This window comes from Podarcis vaucheri (assembly GCF_965113315.1).
Source record: "Podarcis vaucheri genome assembly, chromosome: 1".
NCBI classification, from domain to species: domain Eukaryota; kingdom Metazoa; phylum Chordata; class Lepidosauria; order Squamata; family Lacertidae; genus Podarcis; species Podarcis vaucheri.
Window position 1 is genome coordinate 30,399,818 of NC_138759.1, and position 21,881 is coordinate 30,421,698.

General features: G+C 43.7%; 1 protein-coding gene and 1 long non-coding RNA gene across 28 annotated transcripts in view; one reads left to right on the forward strand and one right to left on the reverse strand.

Moving 5' to 3' along the window:
* The window catches only part of NRXN3 (neurexin 3), a 1,220,542-nt gene that overhangs the window by 1,132,701 nt on the left and 65,960 nt on the right, over positions 1 to 21,881 (reverse strand). For all 27 annotated transcript variants that reach the window (XM_082232019.1, XM_082232034.1, XM_082232025.1 and 24 more), the window contains exon 2: positions 15,692 to 16,897. In XM_082232019.1, coding sequence (XP_082088145.1) covers positions 15,692 to 16,400 — 709 coding nt within the window. In that variant the 5' untranslated portion in view covers positions 16,401 to 16,897. The remainder of the gene's footprint in view (positions 1 to 15,691; positions 16,898 to 21,881) is intronic.
* LOC309538786 lies at positions 1,386 to 4,669 on the forward strand. Its single transcript, XR_014222335.1, has 3 exons — positions 1,386 to 1,507; positions 3,781 to 3,950; positions 4,525 to 4,669. It is a non-coding gene; the product is annotated as an uncharacterized lncRNA (long non-coding RNA).

Here is a 21,881-nt window from a genome sequence, read left to right on the forward strand (position 1 = left end):
CCACACCTTGGTCCCAGTGTTTCAGGTCTGGACTGCTGCCACCTATGTCCCAGACCGTGACAATGTGACCCGTAGGTCCAATTTATGGCAGTGCTGCTAGAGGATGTAGCTGCTCCCTCACCATGAATCATGTGAGGAAGGTAAACACTGTGATTACTTACTTTCTGCCAACAGCAGCTCATTGACCATTTCTAGTAATGTGTGGAACAAACCTTATTCCCTGATCTTCCATTGTCAAGGTGGATCTGCCCAAACCAAACAGGTCCTATCAAACTTAATCTAGTTTGTTCAGTATACTAAGACAGTTCCTCTGCACATGCTCTGATCTTTATATGAGGTCCTGCTCCAAAACCCTCAACCTCAGGGGGAAAAGTTGGTGTCAGCTAGGGCTATTTCTATTGTAGCAGTTTCCCTGGGGAATGACTTGTTGAGTGAGGTGACATCCATCAGTCCCCATCCCTATACTGGTTTTGGTGGTTGGAGAAAGCCAACAACATACAGAGGGTCACTGGTAAGACACTACTCTCTCCATACAGGGAGTATAATGTAAAGATGGCCATAAATGTTCAGCAGTGACAGCAAGAGCCTCAATTTATATAATCTGCCACATGGGGACCCAACATGGGACCCCATTACATGAAACATGGGGGCTAGAATACTTTTCTATGCATGGAATACATGCTCAAATCTTCACAGCACTTTGCTGGTGAAAGCTCCACTAAATTGTGCTGATGGAGTGCTTAGAGGCAGGCTGTGAATTATTAAAACAGAGGTCCGTATGCTCTGCAGTCGTGTGCCCCCCGAGTCAAGCAAAAAATGGATTAAGACTCCTTAAGTGTAACTAAGCTATAGCAAAAGATAGACTGTTCAGTTGGCAACACTCACTTCCTCATCTGGGAATTTGGGGTAAGCCAATCAATGAAAATAGGAGTGAACAGAGCCAGTCATATGCCCCCTCAGAGCTCCTGAGGGATCCTAAAAAGGGCTCCAAACACACACACACACACACACACACACACACACACACACACACCAGCCTGGTTAAAACTGGATGTTGTTCCATTGACTCAAAGGCACAAATCAACAGCAACACAGGCAACACGTGTGTGTGTGTGTGTGTGTTACAATGATTGGGCAGAGGCAGAATCCTGCTTCCCTTGGTCCAATCAAGGATTTCACTAGATGAGGAAGATCAAGCAGGATTTTGTACATCCTTTGCATAACTGTGGGCATTGTTGTTGCCATGCCATCATTATTGGCAGCCATTTCATCACCCAGCAGCATCTAGGTGGCCACTGCTTAGATCAGAATACTGTTGAACTCACCTATCAAGGCCATTTTACATTCTTGTAATGGTTCTTTGAGGGCCATCTGATCTCCTGCAGCCCTGTTACATGAAAACTGGCATTGGGCAAAGCAAGACTGCTGCCTTAAGCAGATTCTGGAAGCTGTGGGGAGCAGCCCTTCTGAGCCCTGCAGTTGTTTCCCTCTGCTGGAAGACAGAGAGGTATAGTATATGCCATAGAGACAGAGCTATATGTGCTTCTAAACCACCCTCAGGTATGATGGAAGAAGCCTCAGGCAGCAAAATGTCTTGGGCCAGCCCTGAATGCAGTAAGCCATCTGAATGGCATGCTTTCACTCCTTTAAGGAACTGGTAAATCAGATCCAGGGAACTGGGAAAATGTATGCTTTCTTTGTATGTTATGTTTTGTTTTCTAAGCCCCTCCCCCCCTTCTAACCCCCTGCCTCAGAGAGAGATATTTTCACCTCCCATGGCTGGCACGCGAAAGCCGGCCTTGCCAGTCACAACCAGAAGGCTTTTTCCGCGGCCAGCTGGGATTGTTCTGACAGCTTTGCCTTCTCGTCACGTCATCCTGTCATTACCCTCCTCCTCTTCCTTAGATCAGCCTCCCATTTTTCGGCATTAGGGGTCAGGGTCAAGACGTAATGAGGAACATCACAATGGAAGGACACTTTTTACCTCAGCGGCAGAGAGGGATCTGGAAGTTATGCTGTGATCCAACGGCCAGCACTGGAGGCAGCAAAACACAGTAATGGGGGGGGGGACAACTCCAGATGCTGATACAAGATCTGTCCACTCAGTTTAAAAACTATGGGAATGTTAATGGTCATACATAAATATGACACACACTCTTTCTCTTTTTCTACAGTATGATCATCCTTTCTAGACAAATGCAATTCTATCAGTCAAAACTGCAGGATGCTAATTAGGGCATTTGAAACAATGCTACGTATGATTTCTGCAATTCTGTCCACTGGCAAGAACTTTCTGCTGATGGATTAGAATTTGCATTTTTGCTCATTCTTAAGAGCTATAAAGGGAGGGCACAACTTGGTGCGACACTTGTGCTCAGTGGCTCTTACTTCCTAGTCATGTTTTTTTAAAACTGAAAAGCAGCCTTGGAGGCCCAAATCAAGATTGGAGGAAAAGCAAGCAAGCACTGATTGCTTCTTTCCTGTAAAAATGGTACAGGGCTGCCATGCCACGCACAAGCTGCTTCCATACTGCAGAAGAAAATATATGGGGGCCCTGTATCTTTTTCCCTTGTGGGGAGAAAAACAACCCAGAGAGCACAATTTTGAGCTGGAAAACAATGGAACAGGAACAGGGCTGCCAACTTGAATAAAATACTGTTGGGGAAGTAAGCCCCACTCTGCATAATTGATCACAAGACACACGCACGCACCATTTGAATGGCAATGTCCATGAACTTGGGGTGGGGCCCTCAAATATTTTATTGGGAGGGTTGAATGGACCTTGGCTGCTAGGAGTTAGCTCCTATGAAGAGGAAAGTGTTCAACAGCCACTAGCTCTTTCTTCTTCATAATTGGCAGTGTGCCAAGAGCTCCTATTGTTTAAACATGCACAAATTCACCCTCATAGAACTCCATTTAATTTGGCCCCAGCACTGAAGAATCAGAAGTTCATGGGGTTAGCTGGGGCATCTCCAGTCCTATATGGGAAACCCGAATGAAAATCTAGCTGCGCTAATCATGGAAAGAAAGAACCTGTTAGATCAGATCAATGGCCCATCCAATCCATCATCCTGGTCTCTGGGGCCAACCAGTTGCCTGTGGGAAACCTGCAAGCAGGATTCGAGAACAAGAGCAATCACCCCTGTGGTGGCAGTAATGCTTCTGCTGGAAACCTATATATTTTTAATCCATATAACTCTGGGGGCAAAGAGGGGGATTATTTTTAAATATGCTTCTTAAGAGAAACAGTTCAGTTCACATCATTGTCAATACAGTCCAGATCGCAAAAGGATGGACTTAGACCTAGGAAACTGTTCCAGTCACAGTTCTGGCATGGCTTCAACAGCTGGCCTTGGTAAGATCAGTACTTCCCACTATAGGTATAAACCAGAAGTGGTCAACATTGTGTCCTCCAGATGTTGTTGGACTCCAACTTCCATCAGCTCCAGCCACCATGGCCAATTTTGTCTGGGATGGTGGGAGGTGAAGTCCAAAAATGTCTGTCTCACAGACCAGATGAACAAAGAAATGTAAAGCATTTTCTATTATGGGAGAGCATACTACAGCACTTTGGGGGAAAATTACAAGAAGCTTCTTATACATCCTTAATATGGAGTGAACTTAAACTAGACTTGAACCAAAACTACGTATTCTTTTGCCAATGTTTTCCCTGGCCCTGACAAACACTTCCTATTCTTAGCTCCTTTTCCCCCAGCTGCTCTTAGTCATCCACACTGCCCATATTTCACTATATGCTCAACTGCCCTCTCTGGCCCTCAGTGATGTCATCATGCAGCTAAATCTGACTGGCTGCATAACATTATGATGTCAACCTCTTCACCATGGAACCCCTGACTGTATGAGATTACCTACGTGACTTGCTCCAGGGATGGAAGAAGCAATAGCATCAGCAAGAGAAAACAATGATGCCAAACAAGCTTTTTAAAAAGGTAAAACATTGCAAAACATTTTCCCCTCCCCTGGAGAAATTTCTACACCACCAAAATTCTATTTTCAGGTAGAAACCAGCACAAATGGACAATATTTGGGCAGAGCTCTACAGAAAACTTCATGCCCATAATCATTAAATTCCTGTTTGGATTTATTTCATTCCCATCACACTGCCTAACATTAGTTCAACAGCTAGCAGGCATCTCTTACTAGGAAATGTACAGAAAAGCAGAGGGGAGGCATTCAGCTTCAGAAATGAAGGGAAGTGGGCGAGATGGGAAGCAGGCCATTGTTAACACCAACTCCTGGAATAAAATGAGAGACTAGGCAGCTCCATCCCATCCTGAGGGAATGCACAGTAAAACATCTGACTTCATGGAAATATTTCAATTTGCTATTTTTGGAGCAAATATGAATTTGTCAGAATTACTGAAGCAAGGGGTTTTTCCCAGCTCTCTCCTGAAATGGGGGTGGGCACAGCTGAGCAGATTGAGGGGAAATGTTTCCCTGTGACAAGAACCATAATTTACATCTTAAGTTGTCAATTTAACCATCTTCTTTATTTGTTCCCAGTTTTCATTCTCTTCATCCAAGTCCTTCAGCAGAACAGCCAGTTCTCTCTGGGGTGGCAAAGTACAGAGAAAATATGGAATAGCAAAATAAATATAATAGTGGGGAGGGAGCACATTTCCTTCCTTTCACTCCTACATGTCACAAATGGCTCAAAATTATTCATCAACTCTCGCCAATGTCAAAACTATTGTTGAGGGGGAGCAACACAAGTCAGCAGCTAGTTAAATATTCACACAGGGAGGTAATATTTAGTATACCATCCTCTCCACGATGGAACACAAAATGTCATTTGATTTTAATTATATCTTAAATCAATTTCCATTTGTCTGCTTTGTTTTCTGCTGGTGCATGTTGTTAATTTTTTTTTATATATTTCAAAGCACATCAGAATTAACAAGCCTGAAGATCAGGGCTGCCACCAGCAAAGACTAGGGAATAATCCTATGCCCACCTGTGTGACAGGGAGAAATTCACCTGAAACAACATATTCCACTCTTCCAAAAGTGTAAAAGGAGAAGGACAGGAAGCTGGATCTCTCACAAACTCTGATACAACAACTACTGTTAAATTTAAAAGGCCCTTTAACAATTGTAGCAACCTGGCAGGATTTTAAGAAGGGGCTCATTACCCGTGAATTCCCAGGTAAACCCAGGAGTATTTTACCCCCAAACTGTTTAATAGGAAGAAGATTATAAACATATAATCAAGTGCACAGTGATATATATGGACTTCTCATGATATGGCCTCAGCCAAGCTGTTAAAAACTTGGAGAGCAAGATAACAAGTTTGTTGACCAGTATTAGCACAACAGAAGCAAGTTACAGGTCCATGTGACACCTGCCATTAATCTAGCCCTAGAGACCAAAAGAATAGTTCTCAACCATTTTAAGCAGCAGATTCTGGAGACATAGCTACACATTTGCAATGCTGAGTTAACTCAAAATATAGTGCGGTTTCAGGATCATAAACTTCCCACTCCTGTCACCATGCATTCTATATAATGCAACACCTGGATAGCTCAGCTGGTTAGAGTGTGGTGCTGATAATGCTGAGGTTGCAGGTTTGATCCCCGTATGAGATAGCTGCATATTGCTGCATTGCAGGGTGTTGGACTAGATAATCCTTAGTGTCCCTTCCATCTCTGATTCTATATAATGTATATGCATGCATGTATTATTATCTTATATTCTTATGTTCGATCCTTAGTTCTAAAAAATGGGGAGCAAAGATCATATATGCACAAAGGACTCTACATGTAGCCATTACTTCATATTAAAGTTGAGCAATAGCACATTTTTCATGGTCATTTCCTGCAAATGCCAGGGAGGCACTGTCTGCAACTTTGGGGAAGCTGGATACATGGGGAAGTTGGATACATTTCTTACTTCATTTGTTTAAAGAGGACCTTGCCATACTAGATATGGCGTACCAGAAGTTTGTTGGGGGAAGAAAATATATGTAGATCACACATATAGGGTAATTACATGGACTTGGCTGGATCCCTAGATTCAAAGCACAGAGCTAAACACACTCTCCAGTAAGAGAGCTCCAGCAGGGCTTAAAAGTTCAGCGACAGTGAAGCCTTAGGAATACAGGCTTCTAGACCCTTTTTAATATCCTGTTTAGTCTGCTAACAGCGCTTCCCCATTTCTACCCCTCTCACAATGTATAGACCACACCGTTAGTAAATTTAAATGCTTTACTTACAACTATCAAAGGTCAGATTCATGTGTTATTTCATGCAGCAGCAAGAAGAACACAGGTACAAAATTATTGGGCTAAAAAACACAGAAACGTATTTCTGTGCATGTGGCCTGGAGCTGAAGCAGTACCAAGCCCAGACATGTTTCCTGGTCATCAGGACATGATGAAAGAGAGTGAACAAAGAAACTTCACTTCCTCATTCACCAAAGATGAAGGGGCATGACCTAACTGAGTCTAGCAATAAAATTCTGTGGTTTTAACCCATTCGTGCATTAACTAGCCCTAAGCTTGCTAGTTATATTTGGCTGCAATTTCCCACAAAGGTTGCATCAGTCTTCCTTTTAACTATTACAAAAATCTGGTCACTGCGAGCTGCCATATTTCCTTTTTAAAAACCAAGAATTTGCCTAGAAACAATATTGCTATTGGGCCATTATCGGTTCAGAACAGTGTCTGTAACTATTAAAAGGAAGACTAATGCTAACCTCTGCTGCCTTGTATTTATTACAGTAAGCACCCCCCTCCCTTTGCAAAAAGAAAGAAAGAAAGAAACCCAACCCTTGAAGATCTCTCTCACACACACACAAATCTTCAAGCCTGGCATTCCAAAAATGCAAAACAAAAACAAATCAGGGCTGAAAGCTTCAGGTCAACATTACTTCAACCACATCTAAAATAGGGGGAGGCAAGCAAATGCTTTCCCCCTGTGCAATGAGTTTAGTTTTCTCAACAGGTTTTGAGCTGACTGGCATTCAAACAAAGAACAGGCACTTTAATATGACTGTTTAAAGAAAACAGTGTGTGTGACTGTGACCTCACAATAACCATATAGCTCCTGGCCGGTCACTCTATGTTCCCATGGGCCATTTAGAGTAACGACTTCATTTCCTACAAGCCTCCATTATACATGTGACTAGATTTAACAATGGTGGCAAGCAGAAATCTCAGGTACACATCTCTCCTCAGCAGGGTCTGGTTACTAAGCTATTACAGAAAATGAGGGTGCAATCTTGGGTGCAATGACAGGGAGAGACCTCTCAAAGGCTTGTTATATACAGTCCATATCGCCCATCCATTTATTTGCCCAAAGTCCAAGATTACCAAGATGCGGAAAGAATTGCTACTTTGGAAAAAAAATCAAGCCATTCTCGAACAGCAGAAAATAACACTTTTCAGGTGTAGGTACATGCAAATCATCATACTTCACTTCCATTGCAAGCTGCTTTGAATTTGAACCAAGGATCACCAAGGCTTAGCTTTAAGAAACTTCTCTGGACACCAAGGTTCTTTTCTAGGCAACCCTGAAGGCAGTGTGGGGCAAATGAGTGCATTGCGGGGGGGGGAGTATTTTACTTTATGGGAAATTGTCCTTTTAATTTGTGACATGACAGACAGTGACAGCCTCTGCTTAATACAAATGACAGCTGGTTTTAAGAACAAGATCCATTTAAGAATAAGACCCTCTGAAAATGTCATTGAACAAGTTGGGGTGAGTGCTCATATGGAATAGCCCCCCAAAGTCTGCTCACTCAAGACATTTCCCCAACCAAAGGTGAATTTTTCATGATCATAACTGCCCTATAATTGCTTAAAGGTAAAGGGACCCCTGACCATTAGGTCCAGTTGCGGACGACTCTAGGGTTGCGGCGCTCATCTTGCTCTATTGGCTGAGGGAGCCGGCGTACAGCTTCCAGGTCATATGGCCAGCATGACTAAGCCACTTCTGGCGAACCAGAGCAGCGCATGGAAGCACCATTTACCTTCCCGCTGGAGCGGTACCTATTTATCTATTTGCACTTTGACATGCTTTCAAACTGCTAGGTTGGCAGGAGCTGGGACAAAGCAATGGGAGCTCACCCCGTCGCAGGGATTTGAACTGCCAACCTTCTGATCAGCAAGCCCTAGGCTCTGTGGTTTAGAAAACCAGACCCCTATGATAATCTTGTGGAAAAGCTGGTAAAATGTGGACTGAACGAGGTAACTATTAGGTATATTTGTAGCTGGGTGATGGACCAAACTCAAAGAGTGCTCACAAATGCTTCTTTGTCATCCTGGAGGGGTGTGGGACAAGTGGGGTGCCTTCACCTACCTGGTGCTTTTCAAATTAGAATATAAAAGCCCTGCTGAGCGAAATCAAAGACCCATCTAGCCCAGAATCTTGTTCTCACAGTGGCTAACCAGATGCTATGGCAGCACATGAGTGCAACAGCATTTTCTTAACTTGCGTGTAATTCAGCTGTGTATCTCCTCTGATACTGGAGGCAGGACACCGCCACCATAGCTAGCAGCCATTGATATCCTCAGCGAATTTGTCGAACCCTCTTTTAAAGCCTCTTTTAACGTTGGTGGCCATCACTACATCTTCCCCACCCAAAAAATGTTTTGGGCTTAAGTTGTGCTGCCTGGGAAGAATGTGATTTGTAGTTCAAAATCTCTAGAGGGCACTAGAGGTTGATGAGAGCATGTACCATCTGCATCTGTGTACCAACTGCATCTTGCTCACTTTGTGAGATTTGAGAAGACAGCCATATATCAATATAATCTTTTTTGTTTAGGTTTATTGATCAGTTTTTCCTTTTTTTAAAAAAATGGAATGAAGTGACTAAGCTAGGCCTGGCTTGTGCTATTTGTTGGTTTGAATAAGTGAAGCAAAACAAAAGCTGCCTGTGTTGACCTGATCATTCATCAAACCCTCGGTTCCTGAATTTTTAATTTAGCCTGGAAGGAAGCATAGCCTCTCTCAGTAAATGGATAAGGAGGGCAGGAGAGCAGAGAAATTGGCATAGATAGCCAAGAAATGCAATCAGTGTGCCAACTCCCCACCTTAACCCTCTTTGAATTTCTTCATCTTCATAGCCTTTAGCCCAGCCTCCCCCATTAGCCTGGTGCCTTCCAGATATTTTGGATTACAACTCCCATCACTCCTGACTATTGACTATTCTGGCTGAGGCTGTTATGAGTTGGGAGCCCAAAAAGTCCGGAGGGCATCAAGTTGGAGAGGGTTGCTTTAGACTGTGTGTTTTCAAGTCCAGATCCATTCAGTTTTAGGGAGACGGACAGAATTTCACAAACACAAGTATTAACAAAGGGGGCAGGGACAGAAAGGGAATAAATCTAGCTTAAAGTAAGATTTGTATTTCAAAACTGACTGAAATCAAAAGAGCAAAGAAAGGTGCTCACATAATCCTCAAAATGAAGGAGAACAAACCTGGTTTAGGAGGGGGAAGATGTCTCATCTGATTCAATAGGCATAAATAACAGTACAAAGTAGAATAATGGACTAAAATAGACTAAGGAAATGTTTGAAATTATGTTGCCAAGAAGAAAGTAGAGGGGAGGCGGAATATAGGAACTTGTGCAATTGCCAAAAAGTAACTGAGGGAATTTTAAGTGTTGAAAGCACTGAACAATAACCTGAAAACTATGATCAATATTTCAAAAGAAGAAGCAAAGAAACATAAGCATGCGTTTCTTGAGAAATTGAGTACAGGCACTACAGGAGTCAAACACAACTACTCAGTTTCTGTAAGTAGGACCGCAATTCTGATCACATACACACCCCAGGCAAAACTTTCCTGCCATGCCAATGGCAATGGCTCCAACAGCTCCTTTGATAGAGGCGGCCCATCTGACCTTCCCATCCTCAAGATCATGTAAGTTGAACTACAACAGGTGTAGTCAATTGAGCATCATCAAGATATTAATGGACTCCAACTCCTATCAGCCACAACCAAAGAACAAAGGTCGTTGACATGGTTCTACTGTAGCAAATGCTAATCAATTCTCATGAGGACTTTTTTTTGAAAAGTTACTGCACAAAGTGCTTTTATTGTGCTGGTTTACAGTTGTCTTAAACAGGTCTTCACTGGGGCTGTTGATAATAATTTATTTATACACTGCTCTTCTGTGTTTATACTCCAAGTGCCTACAGCAAGATGCACATAAAAAAATAAAGCAGGAAACACAACAGGTTGTATTAGGATCTTTTAAACAATCAAATCACATGGTAAGCGGAGCCAGTTCAAATGCTCCACAGAACATCTCCATTTGCTATTCCTTAAAAACAATATTAAAACCTCTACTCCCTCCATCTCAGCATATTTCCCTTCCCATTCATAGCCCAATCTGATGCCTCAGGCAGTTCCCAAACATGAAGCACTTCTAAGAATGGAGTGGATGTGTCTGCAATGAAGGATTGTGGGAGGACAGTGCAATTCCACTCTAGCCCATGTTGCTGTCACCGGACAGCAGCAGAACTCTAAAAACCCTACTGGTTTCCTCCAGCAGGGTTATCAGTCATGACCAAAGGGATGGCCAACACCAAAAGGCAAGAGCGGAAAGGGAGACGGTGGACTGACTCAGAAGAAAGATCATCAGTAATATCACAGGGCGCATAGTCACCTTTTCCCTGGACAATGTGCTGTTGGAACAGAGGTGAAGTGTAGGTCTTCTCTTGAATGCTTTAGGGATTGTTCATCCTCAGTCTCTTCTATGAGATACTTACAGTGCTATAAATTGTGAGGTTCCCACTGCTCACCAGAATCCCTGATGAAATATCATTTTTTAAACTACCTTCCCATGAGTTTAGAAACTGCATTTTCTGCCAGCCAAGACACTGAGATCCACAGCATAAGTGGGAAGCAAGATGAATGCCATGAATCTGGAGAATGCATTTCCTTCTCTGCATCACACCTCCGGTTTCTCAGCCTAGGGTGAGTTTCCCAACACAAAGAATCACAAGGATGAGATACATACCAACCCTTTGAGTCATCTTCACCAGTGACATAAGAAAGGCGATCTCTTGCCCACAGAGCAAGCATGCCATGGAACAGTTCATCTGAAGTCCACAATCATTTACTAGTATGATGGATGATAGTGCCTAACATTGCTCATATAACAGAGAAACCTGTCCAGAGTTCAAGATAGAATATGCTCTGAATAGACTAGGATGGTAAAACATCCTCCAAATCTATCTCACATGTAAGACCCAGCAAAGTAACTTCTAAGGAACATGCTGGTTCTACTGGCCATGTAGTCTCTCCCTTCTCAATGTAGGGTTTCCCCCTCATCTCCTTCCATTGCCGCACACTATGCACCTAAGACAAAATGCATGCTATTTTGTTTTAAGAGAGGGTGCTATATCCTCATAAATTATCAGCCGTAAATTAGAACAACTTTCAGGACCAGACTGAAAGGCTGCAGATCTCCTTCCTCTCTGATATTTACTATTATTATTAATGACAACAAACTGTGCTTATGCTGCACTGTGCAGCCTGGAAGCACTTTGCAGCCATTAATTAGTTTGTCTTGTTTCTCTGGTGACCATCTGGATCACCATCAAATTAAGACATGATTGGAAAACAGCCTCAAAATGTGCAAAATAAATTTGCTCTAGGAAGAATGAATGGAAGTATAAAAGGGGTTTAATTGGAGCTGGTTCATACAAGTGTTCTATGGCCTTCCTCCACCCAACATCCGTGATGATGTTTTGCCACCCCAGGTGGAAAATTATTGGGCTGATGCAGTCAGAGCTCCCCATTTCTTATTTGCTCAGCTCCCCATTTCTCATTTGCAGCCATCTGCTAAACTGGGAGCTGGGACCATTTAGACAATAATGTCACCATCTCATTTAAAACAACAACAACAAGGAAGTGGTTGTTTGAATCGTCCCTAAGTGATGCACACAAAAAACAGCACCATGGATCAAAATAATTTATATTGCTCTGAAGGGCCTATGTCACCCTGCTTCCATTTACTGTACAGTCCTGGGTTACTAGGGACATTCTTAAGTGCCATTTTCCACAGGAGAATTAAGTCCAAGCTGTTCAAATCACAACCAGAAGGGGAAGACATTGGTCTGCCCTCAACCTCTAACAACAGGGCAAGAAGCAGACAAATGCAGTGGCTGTTTACCAGTTGTGAATTCTTAACAACAAGCAATTTATATTCACTCATCAAGGAAGATGCAAGTGGAGGCAAATATTATGGTCATGTTCATTTGTTTTTTGATTACAAAATGTATGCAAATTAAGAGCAGCCATCAGGCTCCTGGAAAAATGCCAAAGTGGTTATTAGTGTCGTGAAACTGAGGGGAGGTGGCAACAGGGCACTGCATTCCTGCAAGAGAGAAGCAAGCAGCTGCCATCCAAACCCATCTGGAACAGGAAGCCACGGCCAAGCCAAAGGCTCAGGTGGAAGGTAAGCCCTACAGTAACCTGTATTTTTTAAAAGGGGGGGAGGGTTCTGAGAAATCTGTTCACTCTGCAGTTAAAAGTGTGATAATTACAGAGTGGCAAGCTTCTCTGTCATTCAGGAGGCAGCATCCCCAGGAAATCTTGCTCTGTAATCAAGGAAAGAGGTGCAATCAGGCCCCTATTCAGGCTGCGTTTAGAAACAGCCCCTGTGGGAGGCAAGAGGCTTTTGAGAGGTCCCTTTGTGAAGCTGGCAGCAATGCTGCCTCCACGGTTCTGCTGCCACCAGAGGAGTTCGACACAAGCGCTTAACAGAATTTCCATTCAGCTCCACCTGCAAAACCCAAATACTGTCTCTTGGCCAGATGTGCGGCTTGGGAAGTGCATCTCCTTAAAACCGTGCAAACTGGAAACCCCTCTTCTGCGAACTGAACTGGCAGGAGATACAAGACCCCAATGCCTGCTGTGGTTACAGTTTATGTGACAGGCCTACCCAAATTAAAATCATACTATGGAAGGCACTGGGGTTGAATGAGGTGATCTTTGGGGATAGTCCAATTCTGACGGGGATATAGGGGGCCAAACCAGACATCACAAACACATATGTTACATATGCATGGGAATGTATGCGTAAATATAAAACATGGTCAAGTGAAGATAAACCTGCGTTTGCAAACACACACCATCATACACATATGTTCAAATCCAATTTCCCTAACTGTTAATTTCCACATTCTATCCAGTTCCATTATATCCAGTTCCAGAACTATATTGGGAGATAGTGGAATACAGTAAACATTCATAACTTATTTCCATTTTATTTGCAGACAAATTATTTCTGGAAGCAAAAAACTCGGAAATGAGCACCAAACTTGCACTATCTTCCACTATACAGTGGTGCCTCGCAAGACGAAAAGAATCCGTTCTGTGATTCTCTTCGTCTAGCGGTTTTTTTCGTCTTGCGAAGCAAGCCCATTGAAGGGCTATTAGAGGCTTTTGGAGGCTTTTAGCGGCTTATCTGCTGATCGGATCAGCTGATAAGCGGCTTAGCGGCTTAGAAAAAGGGGGGAAAGGGGGGGAAACCAGCAGGAACTCGCAAGACAATGTCGTCTTGCGAAGCAAGCTCATAGGAGATTCGTTTTGCGAAGCACCTCCAAAACGGAAAACTCTTTCGTCTAGCGAGTTTTCCGTCTTGCGAGGCATTCGTCTTGTGGGGCACCACTGTAGCTCCTGTAGTGGCTTTTATGTCACCTTCAACAGATCACTACCATGCACAGTTATAACCTAAAGTTGTTGTTTTTCAAAACTGACTGCACCAGTCTCCAAATGGTCTCTGACTGAACTGGTCACCTGTACATGCAATGCACTTTGCAAAATTTCTCCAAGTATTTATTTAGGAAATTTTACTGTGCACTGAGGTTTACTAACTGGAACTGCTGTTTAGATTAATGAATCTGGGATACTGTAAATGGAACTCCACTATCAGTGGGGTTCTGCTAAGTATTTATTTATATATCTTTTCCCCCCATCCACAGAATAATGAGCTTGTTGTGGTTTTGCCATCTGCAGACACAGGTATCAATCAATAGCCAAGTAATGGCCTGAACTCTGTCAAGAGAACTCATTATTTAAAAAGGTACACGTTGCATTTAGCTATTAAAACAGGAGCTATTGATCGGGGCTCATCAGCTCCCAGCAAAAGCCAGTGACCATCTGCAAAAGGAGGCGGAAATCCAAAGGTTGGCAAATGGTGTAAAAACTGGTTAATGGTCCAAAGCGAGAGTTGGATTAATGCTGATGCCACCCTGTTGAAAAGTAAAGCCATTAATAATCATGATGATGATGATGATGATGATGATGATGATGATGATAGGGAAATCAGAAATATGATTTCTGCACATCAGAATCAAAGAAATTATTTCTTCCAGCACTGAAACAAGCAGGGCAAGGTAACGAGCAGGCAAATTATTAGAAAACAGCCAAAGTCATCTGGATCCGAGTCTTCATCCAGCTAAAGGAAATGGGGATTATTTCACCCGACAGCAACTTACTGGTACGACTCAAGGAGAAATTCATCACTTGGCTTTCATTTCCTCTTGGTCCCTGAATAGCTTTTGTGGCATGTGTTTTCATTTGTCTCTGGGTGAGGGAAGTGTTGAACCCCTTCTTTTACCTTCCTTCTTGCACAGCCTCCGGCAACACCAAAGTGAAGATACACAGTCACAGCTCGTAACAAAGTAAGTGTAAGGCTGAGCCTTCATCAGAAATCATGAAGAGGGAGGAAGTCAGAGGTGGGTGGAGAGAAAGAGAACCGTTTCCCAAAAGTAATCAAACAACTCAAATACCAAAAACAAACAGAGGCAAAAGGGCACAATCAATTAAATCATTTCCTTGATGTTTGTTTCATACATTGTCAGGTTTCCTATGTTTTTGAGCTCATTTCAGAACTCCTTGTGCTAAATGTTATGGCGTATATAGTGGTGGTGAGTGCTTCCTTCCTCTGAGCGCTTCTATATTAGTGGAAGATTTGAACAGGACAAAAAACAGGGTTGCAGAATTGGTGTGCGCCAAAGGTTCTTCCCCATCTCAAAACACTGAGCCTCGATACTGCATTTGAAGTAACAAAGCCAATGATATTTTGGCATTTTATCCATCTCTCCCCCCAGAACCGTTCCATCACCTTCAGCCTGGTCAGATCAATCAGCACGCACACACCTAAGCGTCATTCAAAATACTGCAGATAGGAGAATTTCAACAAAGCACTCGAGCTTTGCCATCTCTGTCCCAATGCCCATATACTTACTTTGTCCATTCTCCCTTGGCCACATAAAGGAGATCTGTGCTGCAGCTATTATGGCACATCTCAAATGGAGGAGGTATAGGGGAGTTTCTTTTTCTACTAACTAACCATTTGTCCATATTTCTATTTTTTTTAAAGGCAGGTGGTAGTTGCAGGCCCTGGTGGGGTGGGTAAGAGTAATGAATTCTACAATTCTGCCAAAAGCACAGAACACAGGAGAATCCTTAATAACCAAGCTGTGAATGTGCAGCAATAAAATGAATACAGATTCAGGTTATAATGCTGGCAGTTCCTATACTATTTTGATTTCTGGTTTAATATGGCTAGCTAACAATGGGATTCCCGTATGTCATTCTGAAGAGCACTAGGTCTTTGGAAATCCTAAAACAGACAGTAATAAATGAGGCCAATGATCACTGGACTGCTATATGGCTACAGCAAAAACCCAGGAGAAGAATGAATGATCTCTTACCTTCAGAACAGAGTTTCCCAATGTATCCAGTGGCTGAGCAATCGCACTGTGGCTCGCCATCCAGGAGAAAACAAGTTCCACCATTCTCGCAAGGGTTCTCTGTGCATAGCCCTTCCATGTCCAGGCGGACTCCCTGGTGGCCCAAGAGTTGGGGTTCTGAATTGCCGTATTTCAGGTCCAAGATAAATCCTTTAAACGGTGGCTCACTCAGGACACTGTCGAGGGTCAAGGCAGCGGGGCGGATGTCTGACGGGACACCTCCCACAAAGAGGTCGCTGACAATATTCATGTACTGGCGCTGAGGGCGCACTTCGCCAGGTTTGGCTTCCCCGTCCAGCACAAGAACAGTCCGGAGGTGGTTGCGGCTAACCATCAAGAAGTGCAGGTTGCTGTCATTGACCTGCTTATCCGTGACAACTGTGGACTCAGCGCAGTCCACGCTGAACCGGAGCTGAATGCGCCCATCCACCAGGGACAAACAGAGGAAGTCACAGACACCGCCATCGTCAAAGTAGAGAAGCAGCCCAGCTGAGACGTTGGTCTTCAGCTGGAAGCTGAGGTCACTCCTTGTGCTGGCATCCCAGCGGAGGTAACGGGCCCATTGGCTGGGGAGCCCCATGAACTCTAGTCCAAGACAGAGGCTGAGCAAGGAGCCCAGCACCAAGCTCAGCTTCAGGGTGAAAGAGGCAGAGCGGAAGGTAAAGCCCATTTTTGAAAGAAGCTTTCTTTTTTTCTCCCTTACGAGAAAAACAAAATTAAAGCCACTCACACCAGAGAGGATGGCTCTGGCAATAGGCACTACAGCCGTTTAACTCCACAAGAGAGGAAACACTTGACTGGAGAGGCAAGTTCTCCTTGCCAAGGAAAGATCTCAGCTATCCCTTAGGATCCAGAGGCCTTTATCCTAGAAGGAGAGGAAATGGTGCGAGGGATTCAGAAGGCGGGTGGGTTTTGTTTTCAACGGTTGAAGTTTCCTGCTGTGGCCTTGCGTTACTGACCCCAGCTGTCTTCAGTGAAGGGTGGAGGGAGAGTCAATGGCCTGTCTCCAAACTGTGTTTTCTTAGAAGCAATGGAGATGGCAGCAAAGCATGGCAGATAGTGAACTCATCAAACATGGGACGCCTTGGACAGAAAAACCAAAGTCAATCTTCATTGTGTACCGAAGATGATCCAGCCCCTAATTCTTCACTTCTTGGCAATCAGGCCCTAGAGAGACAATGGAAGAAAAGAGTAAAAGGGTTAATTCCACTCATCTTGTCTGCAACAGGCCAAAACAAACCTATTTACAGTGGTACCTCGGTTTACAAACTTAATCCATTCCAGAAGTCAATTCTTAAACGGAAACCATTCTTAAACCGAGGCACGCTTTCCCTAATGAGGCCTCCTGCCACCGGTGCCCTTCCACCGTTCAGATTCCATTCTTAGACCGAGGTAAAGTTCTCAAACCAGGACACTATTTCTGGTTTTGTGGAGTTTGTAAACCAAATCGTTCTTAAACAGGACTGTTCTTAAACCGAGGTACCACTGTATTCACATTCAGCCACTAATATAATAATACTAATATATAGCCCACTCTTCAACTAAAAATACTCAGAGCAGCATGCAACACAATAAAACCATATATTATAAATAAAAAGTACAGCTACAACTGACCATATTTTTTAAAAAGCAGTAAAGGGGGGGAATACAACAATTAACACTTTTTTAAAAAATTCTAACAGCAGGCGGGATAAAAGATGTCACATATTGGCCCAGTTTGCAAGCAATGCTGAGCAGATACAGCAAATATCACAGCTGCTTTTCCCCCCCACCCCCCTGCTGTGATGCCAGTGAGAGCTAAGACATGGCTTGACTTAGCATTACATCTGAGCTCCGACTCACAGTTTGTATCACACAGACAAATCATGAGTGGTAAGCCAGGAGAAAACTTTGGCTACAGCTCAACTGTAGCAGGGCAAATCACAAGCAAGGTTCAAATATAATGCTAAGTCAAGCCATGCCTTAGCTCTGGGTAACATAACAGCAGCAGGACATGGGTAGGAGCCATTTTGGCTGCAAGTGCCCACAAACTCACTAATCCACACCTAGTCATGATATGGCTGAAGTGATGTGTCCAAACCAGGCCGTTAAAAAACTGGCAGAAATAAAACTAGGTGTTACACTAGAAGAAAGAGCAGCTTCTTCAAAAGTGTCTTTCAAGACACTAAGAGGAAGCCTGACCAATTTCTACTGGGAGGGCATTCCAGAGATGCAGCACCAGCAGAGAAAAGACCCTTTGCCTAATGCTCACTTGCTGGATCCTCAAGCAAGGGCTGTGCCATTGATATTAATTATTGGCCAGTCCTATATCAGAGCAAGTGGTCCATAATCTTAGTCCTAAGTCATTTAGTGATTAGGGCTGGGCAATATCTGGTTTTCAATATCATGATATATCACCATCTCGATATATCATGATATATATCTGTGGCGGCAGAGAGCCCTGCTGAGCCTCCCCGCGATGGCAGAGGGTCTCGTCATACCACCCTACAGAAGCAGAGGGTGTGCCTCCCTACAAATCAGGGGGACCTGCTGCACCTCCCCACAGTGGTGGAATGTGCACCACACTTCTCAACGATGGCAGAGGGTCCAGGCGTACTTCCCTGCAGAAGCAGAGGGTGGGCCGCACTTCTCCACAGAAGCAGGGTCTTGCCATGCCTCTCCATGGCAGCAGAGGGTCCCACCATATCTCCCTGCAGCAGCAGAGGGCCTTGCCATGCCTCCCTGTGGTGGCAGAGGGTCCCATCGTACCTCTCCACAGTAGTGGAGGGTGAGCCGTGCTTCCCCGCAGCAGCAGAGTCTTGCTGCACCTCCCCACAGTGGCAGAGGGCCCCACCATACCTCCCTGCGGTGGCAGAGGGTGCACCACATTTCCCTACAACAGCCTTGAAGAGGCTCCCTGCAGCGGTGGAGGCCCTTAAACTGTAAGGAAGTAGTACATTTAATAAAAAATATTCAATAAACTTTCATATAATATATTTAATATATTTTCAACTAATTTAAGAGTAGTTTAAGTGATTTACTAGTCAAGTTGCATCTGCTTCCCCACTCAGTGGTCTAGGTGGAATCTATGCATGCATAAGCCCCACTGAGTTCAACTAAACTAACTTCTACCTTCCTGGGAGTAAGCCTCATTAGATTCAGTAGGGCTTGCTTGTGAGTAGACACACATTTACTTGCACTGTTTACTGAAAAACACCCTCTCTGTCATCATTCTCACATAGTACCCAACCTCAAAAGTCTGGTTGCACATTTGGGGCTAAATGAAATTTCTAGACTGTTTTCAAGGCACAGAGCACATTACAGTAACCCAATCTGGTAATACCAGAAGCCAAGTCCACCTTGTCTAGGAAAGACATAAATGAACTTCAAATGATGTTCCCAGCCATGTAAAAACCATGTTCATAAGATCACTTCTATGAACTTCCAGGGCCTGGTGAAAAGTGATGAGCTACCCAATAATCTCAGGAAGCTTACAGAAAATCAGGTACTGCTAGGCATGCTACATGTGCCTTGCAGACCTCCACTGTAGGATATCCAAACAGCTCCTAGAAGCTCCATAAAACATCCTCCCTGTAAATCCCATCAAATATACAACTTCTATGCCAGCTTCAATCTTTAATTTGATAGACTCCAGAGCAAAATGACAGCACACTGCAGAGACAGAAATTCAGTCACTGAAAGTGGTTTTTTTATTATTATTTTCTTGCTTTAAATTCCCTTTGGAGAGGACACAGGATTAATCCAAAATTTTCAGTGATTTACTACTACTGAAGATGCTAGTGTTTCACAGACACTACTGGCTGAAAAGAACCTATCTTGCAAACACCTGGACACTGTGTTGCATGCACAATACAAAGTCTTCCTTAAGGACTACTAGACTGTTCAGCTCTCATAAATGTAGACTATAGTGGATCCACACGTAGCATAATTCTATTTCTGGTTCCTTCCCATCAAATACAGCACCTCATTTTTTACCCAAAACAAAAGCACTGCAAAATGGTATCACGTTTCCATGCAGTGGGGCATCATGTTTTGAGTTATCTCATTTGTTGTTCCCTGCATGAATCTGCCCTGGTGCATAGGTTGCACTTAAGGTACAGTAGAGCAGTGAACCCAAAGCTTGTGATCCTCCAACACTGTACAAAGAATTAATACTTTCTGGGACCTGCCCTACAAATGTAAGCAGCCGCAGGTTTCCATGAATAAATGCAGTTAACATCAGAGGGAATATGCACACTATGGGAGGGCATGTGAACCAGAGGCTCACCCTTGATGTGTATGACCTTCACACTAGGGCTGGGTGTGTGAACAAACCCTTAGATATTAAATAGCAGTGTCTCCTCCCTTCCCTTCATCCCTGATCATTGGCCTAGGGCTGACAGCATTTAGAATCCAACCATACCTGGTGGGCACAAGGTTGGGGAATCCTGTGATAGTTGTTAGTACTGCAGAAGTCAACCAAGCATTTTGTGCTCCCTAGCCAAACTCAGTGTATTGTAGACAAGGGGGTCTCTGTGCATCTATTGTTACAGTAAGTCTTGTGTGATGCTATTCAGAGGTAGATGGGTAAAATCCAGTTGAAACCAACTGGTGGAGTAGGAGAGCTGGGAAAAATTCACATCTACCAACCAAAGTGCCCCTTTGGTTTCAGATGGCATATGGGTAGACGAGTCTAAAATAGACACAGGACACAAATTTTCACAGCCCTCTAGCAGCTATGGTGGCTGATTTACCAGAAGTAATGTATACTTGATTCTGAGAAACCAAGCCTCCTGATGTATATTTTGCTCTAGGAGGCTTAGTCTGGTCGAGTATACACTTCCAGAATATACAACTTCTCATCCTAGTAGCACAGTGTTGTCTACTCTGACTGACAGCAGTTCTCCAAGGTCTAAGGCAGGCATAGGCAAATTCAGCCCTCCATATGTTTTTAGGACTACAACTCCCATCATCCCTGACCACTGGTCCTGTTAGCTAGGGTTGATGGGAGTTGTAGTCCCAAAACATATGGAGGGCCAAGTTTTCCTATGCCTCGTCTAAGGAATGTGATATCAGGAATCAAATGCAGGACCAAGTCAGAGCTACAACCCCTCCCATTCTAAGACAAGTGCAGCAGAGCTAGGGTCTAGTGAAGCGGGGCCTGAGCTAGGCTAAAATGTGGATGATCTAAGACAGAACAAGTACAGTATCTGGCAGGTTTGAGGAGGAGCAGAAAATAGGATCTGTAATTTACCAGCTTTTCAAATCCTAATACTGGATTACCATACAGAACAATCTTACACTGGCTGGTTCTTGGCATGAGATGAGGAGCAGATGACACAAGCTGTTCACTGTATAGACATCACACTAAAAACAGCTGGGGTAGACACTCTTATCCTAACATTTCCAAGAGCTCAGCGGTGGTTTATCAGCATTTTGTCTGCCATTCTCAGAAGGCTAGGCCAGAGTTGATGCTAAGCTCTTTCACTATCCCTAGAGCACAACTGCTAGAGTGGGATCGCTGTGAGACATAGAGATAGAGATATATCATTGTGGACGGTAAACTAGGTCCAAAATGGAAGATGTAACGCTCCCACACTGCACCTTAACCAGCACTTAAAACAAGCCAAATGAAAACAAAAATTAAAATCAGTGTGACAATACAACCTGAAAGCAAAAAACGATGTGAACATTCACTGCCCAGTGTAAGATGCTTCCTGCGGCAGTCTGCTTGCAGCTTGTTAGCTAAACTGCTATAAACGCAAATGCAATCAAATCAAAACCAGGGGGAAGATAATTCCTTTTAATTGCTAACAGCTTGGTTCTGACGGACGGAAGCGGTGAAAAACTGGAGGCACTGAGAAACCTTTATTCCCTCTTGGGTCTTGCAAAGTTACAGTGGAACATCCTCTGTTTACCATTCTCCTCCTAGCTCCCCAGTGGTCATACTAAAACCAGCTTGTGATTTGCGCAGAAGAAGATAACCAGGAGAGGCGAGAGAAGGCCCAGGCCTGGAATTATTGATGAGATGGGAATAGAAATATAATAAATTGTACATTCGCCAGAAATATGCTCCTGCAATTCAAAGGCCCTTAGAACTTGCAGTGATGACATAACTCAATTGCTGTTGAACTAGCATTTTTTTTTAAAAAAAGTCTCTCTTCTCCAAGAA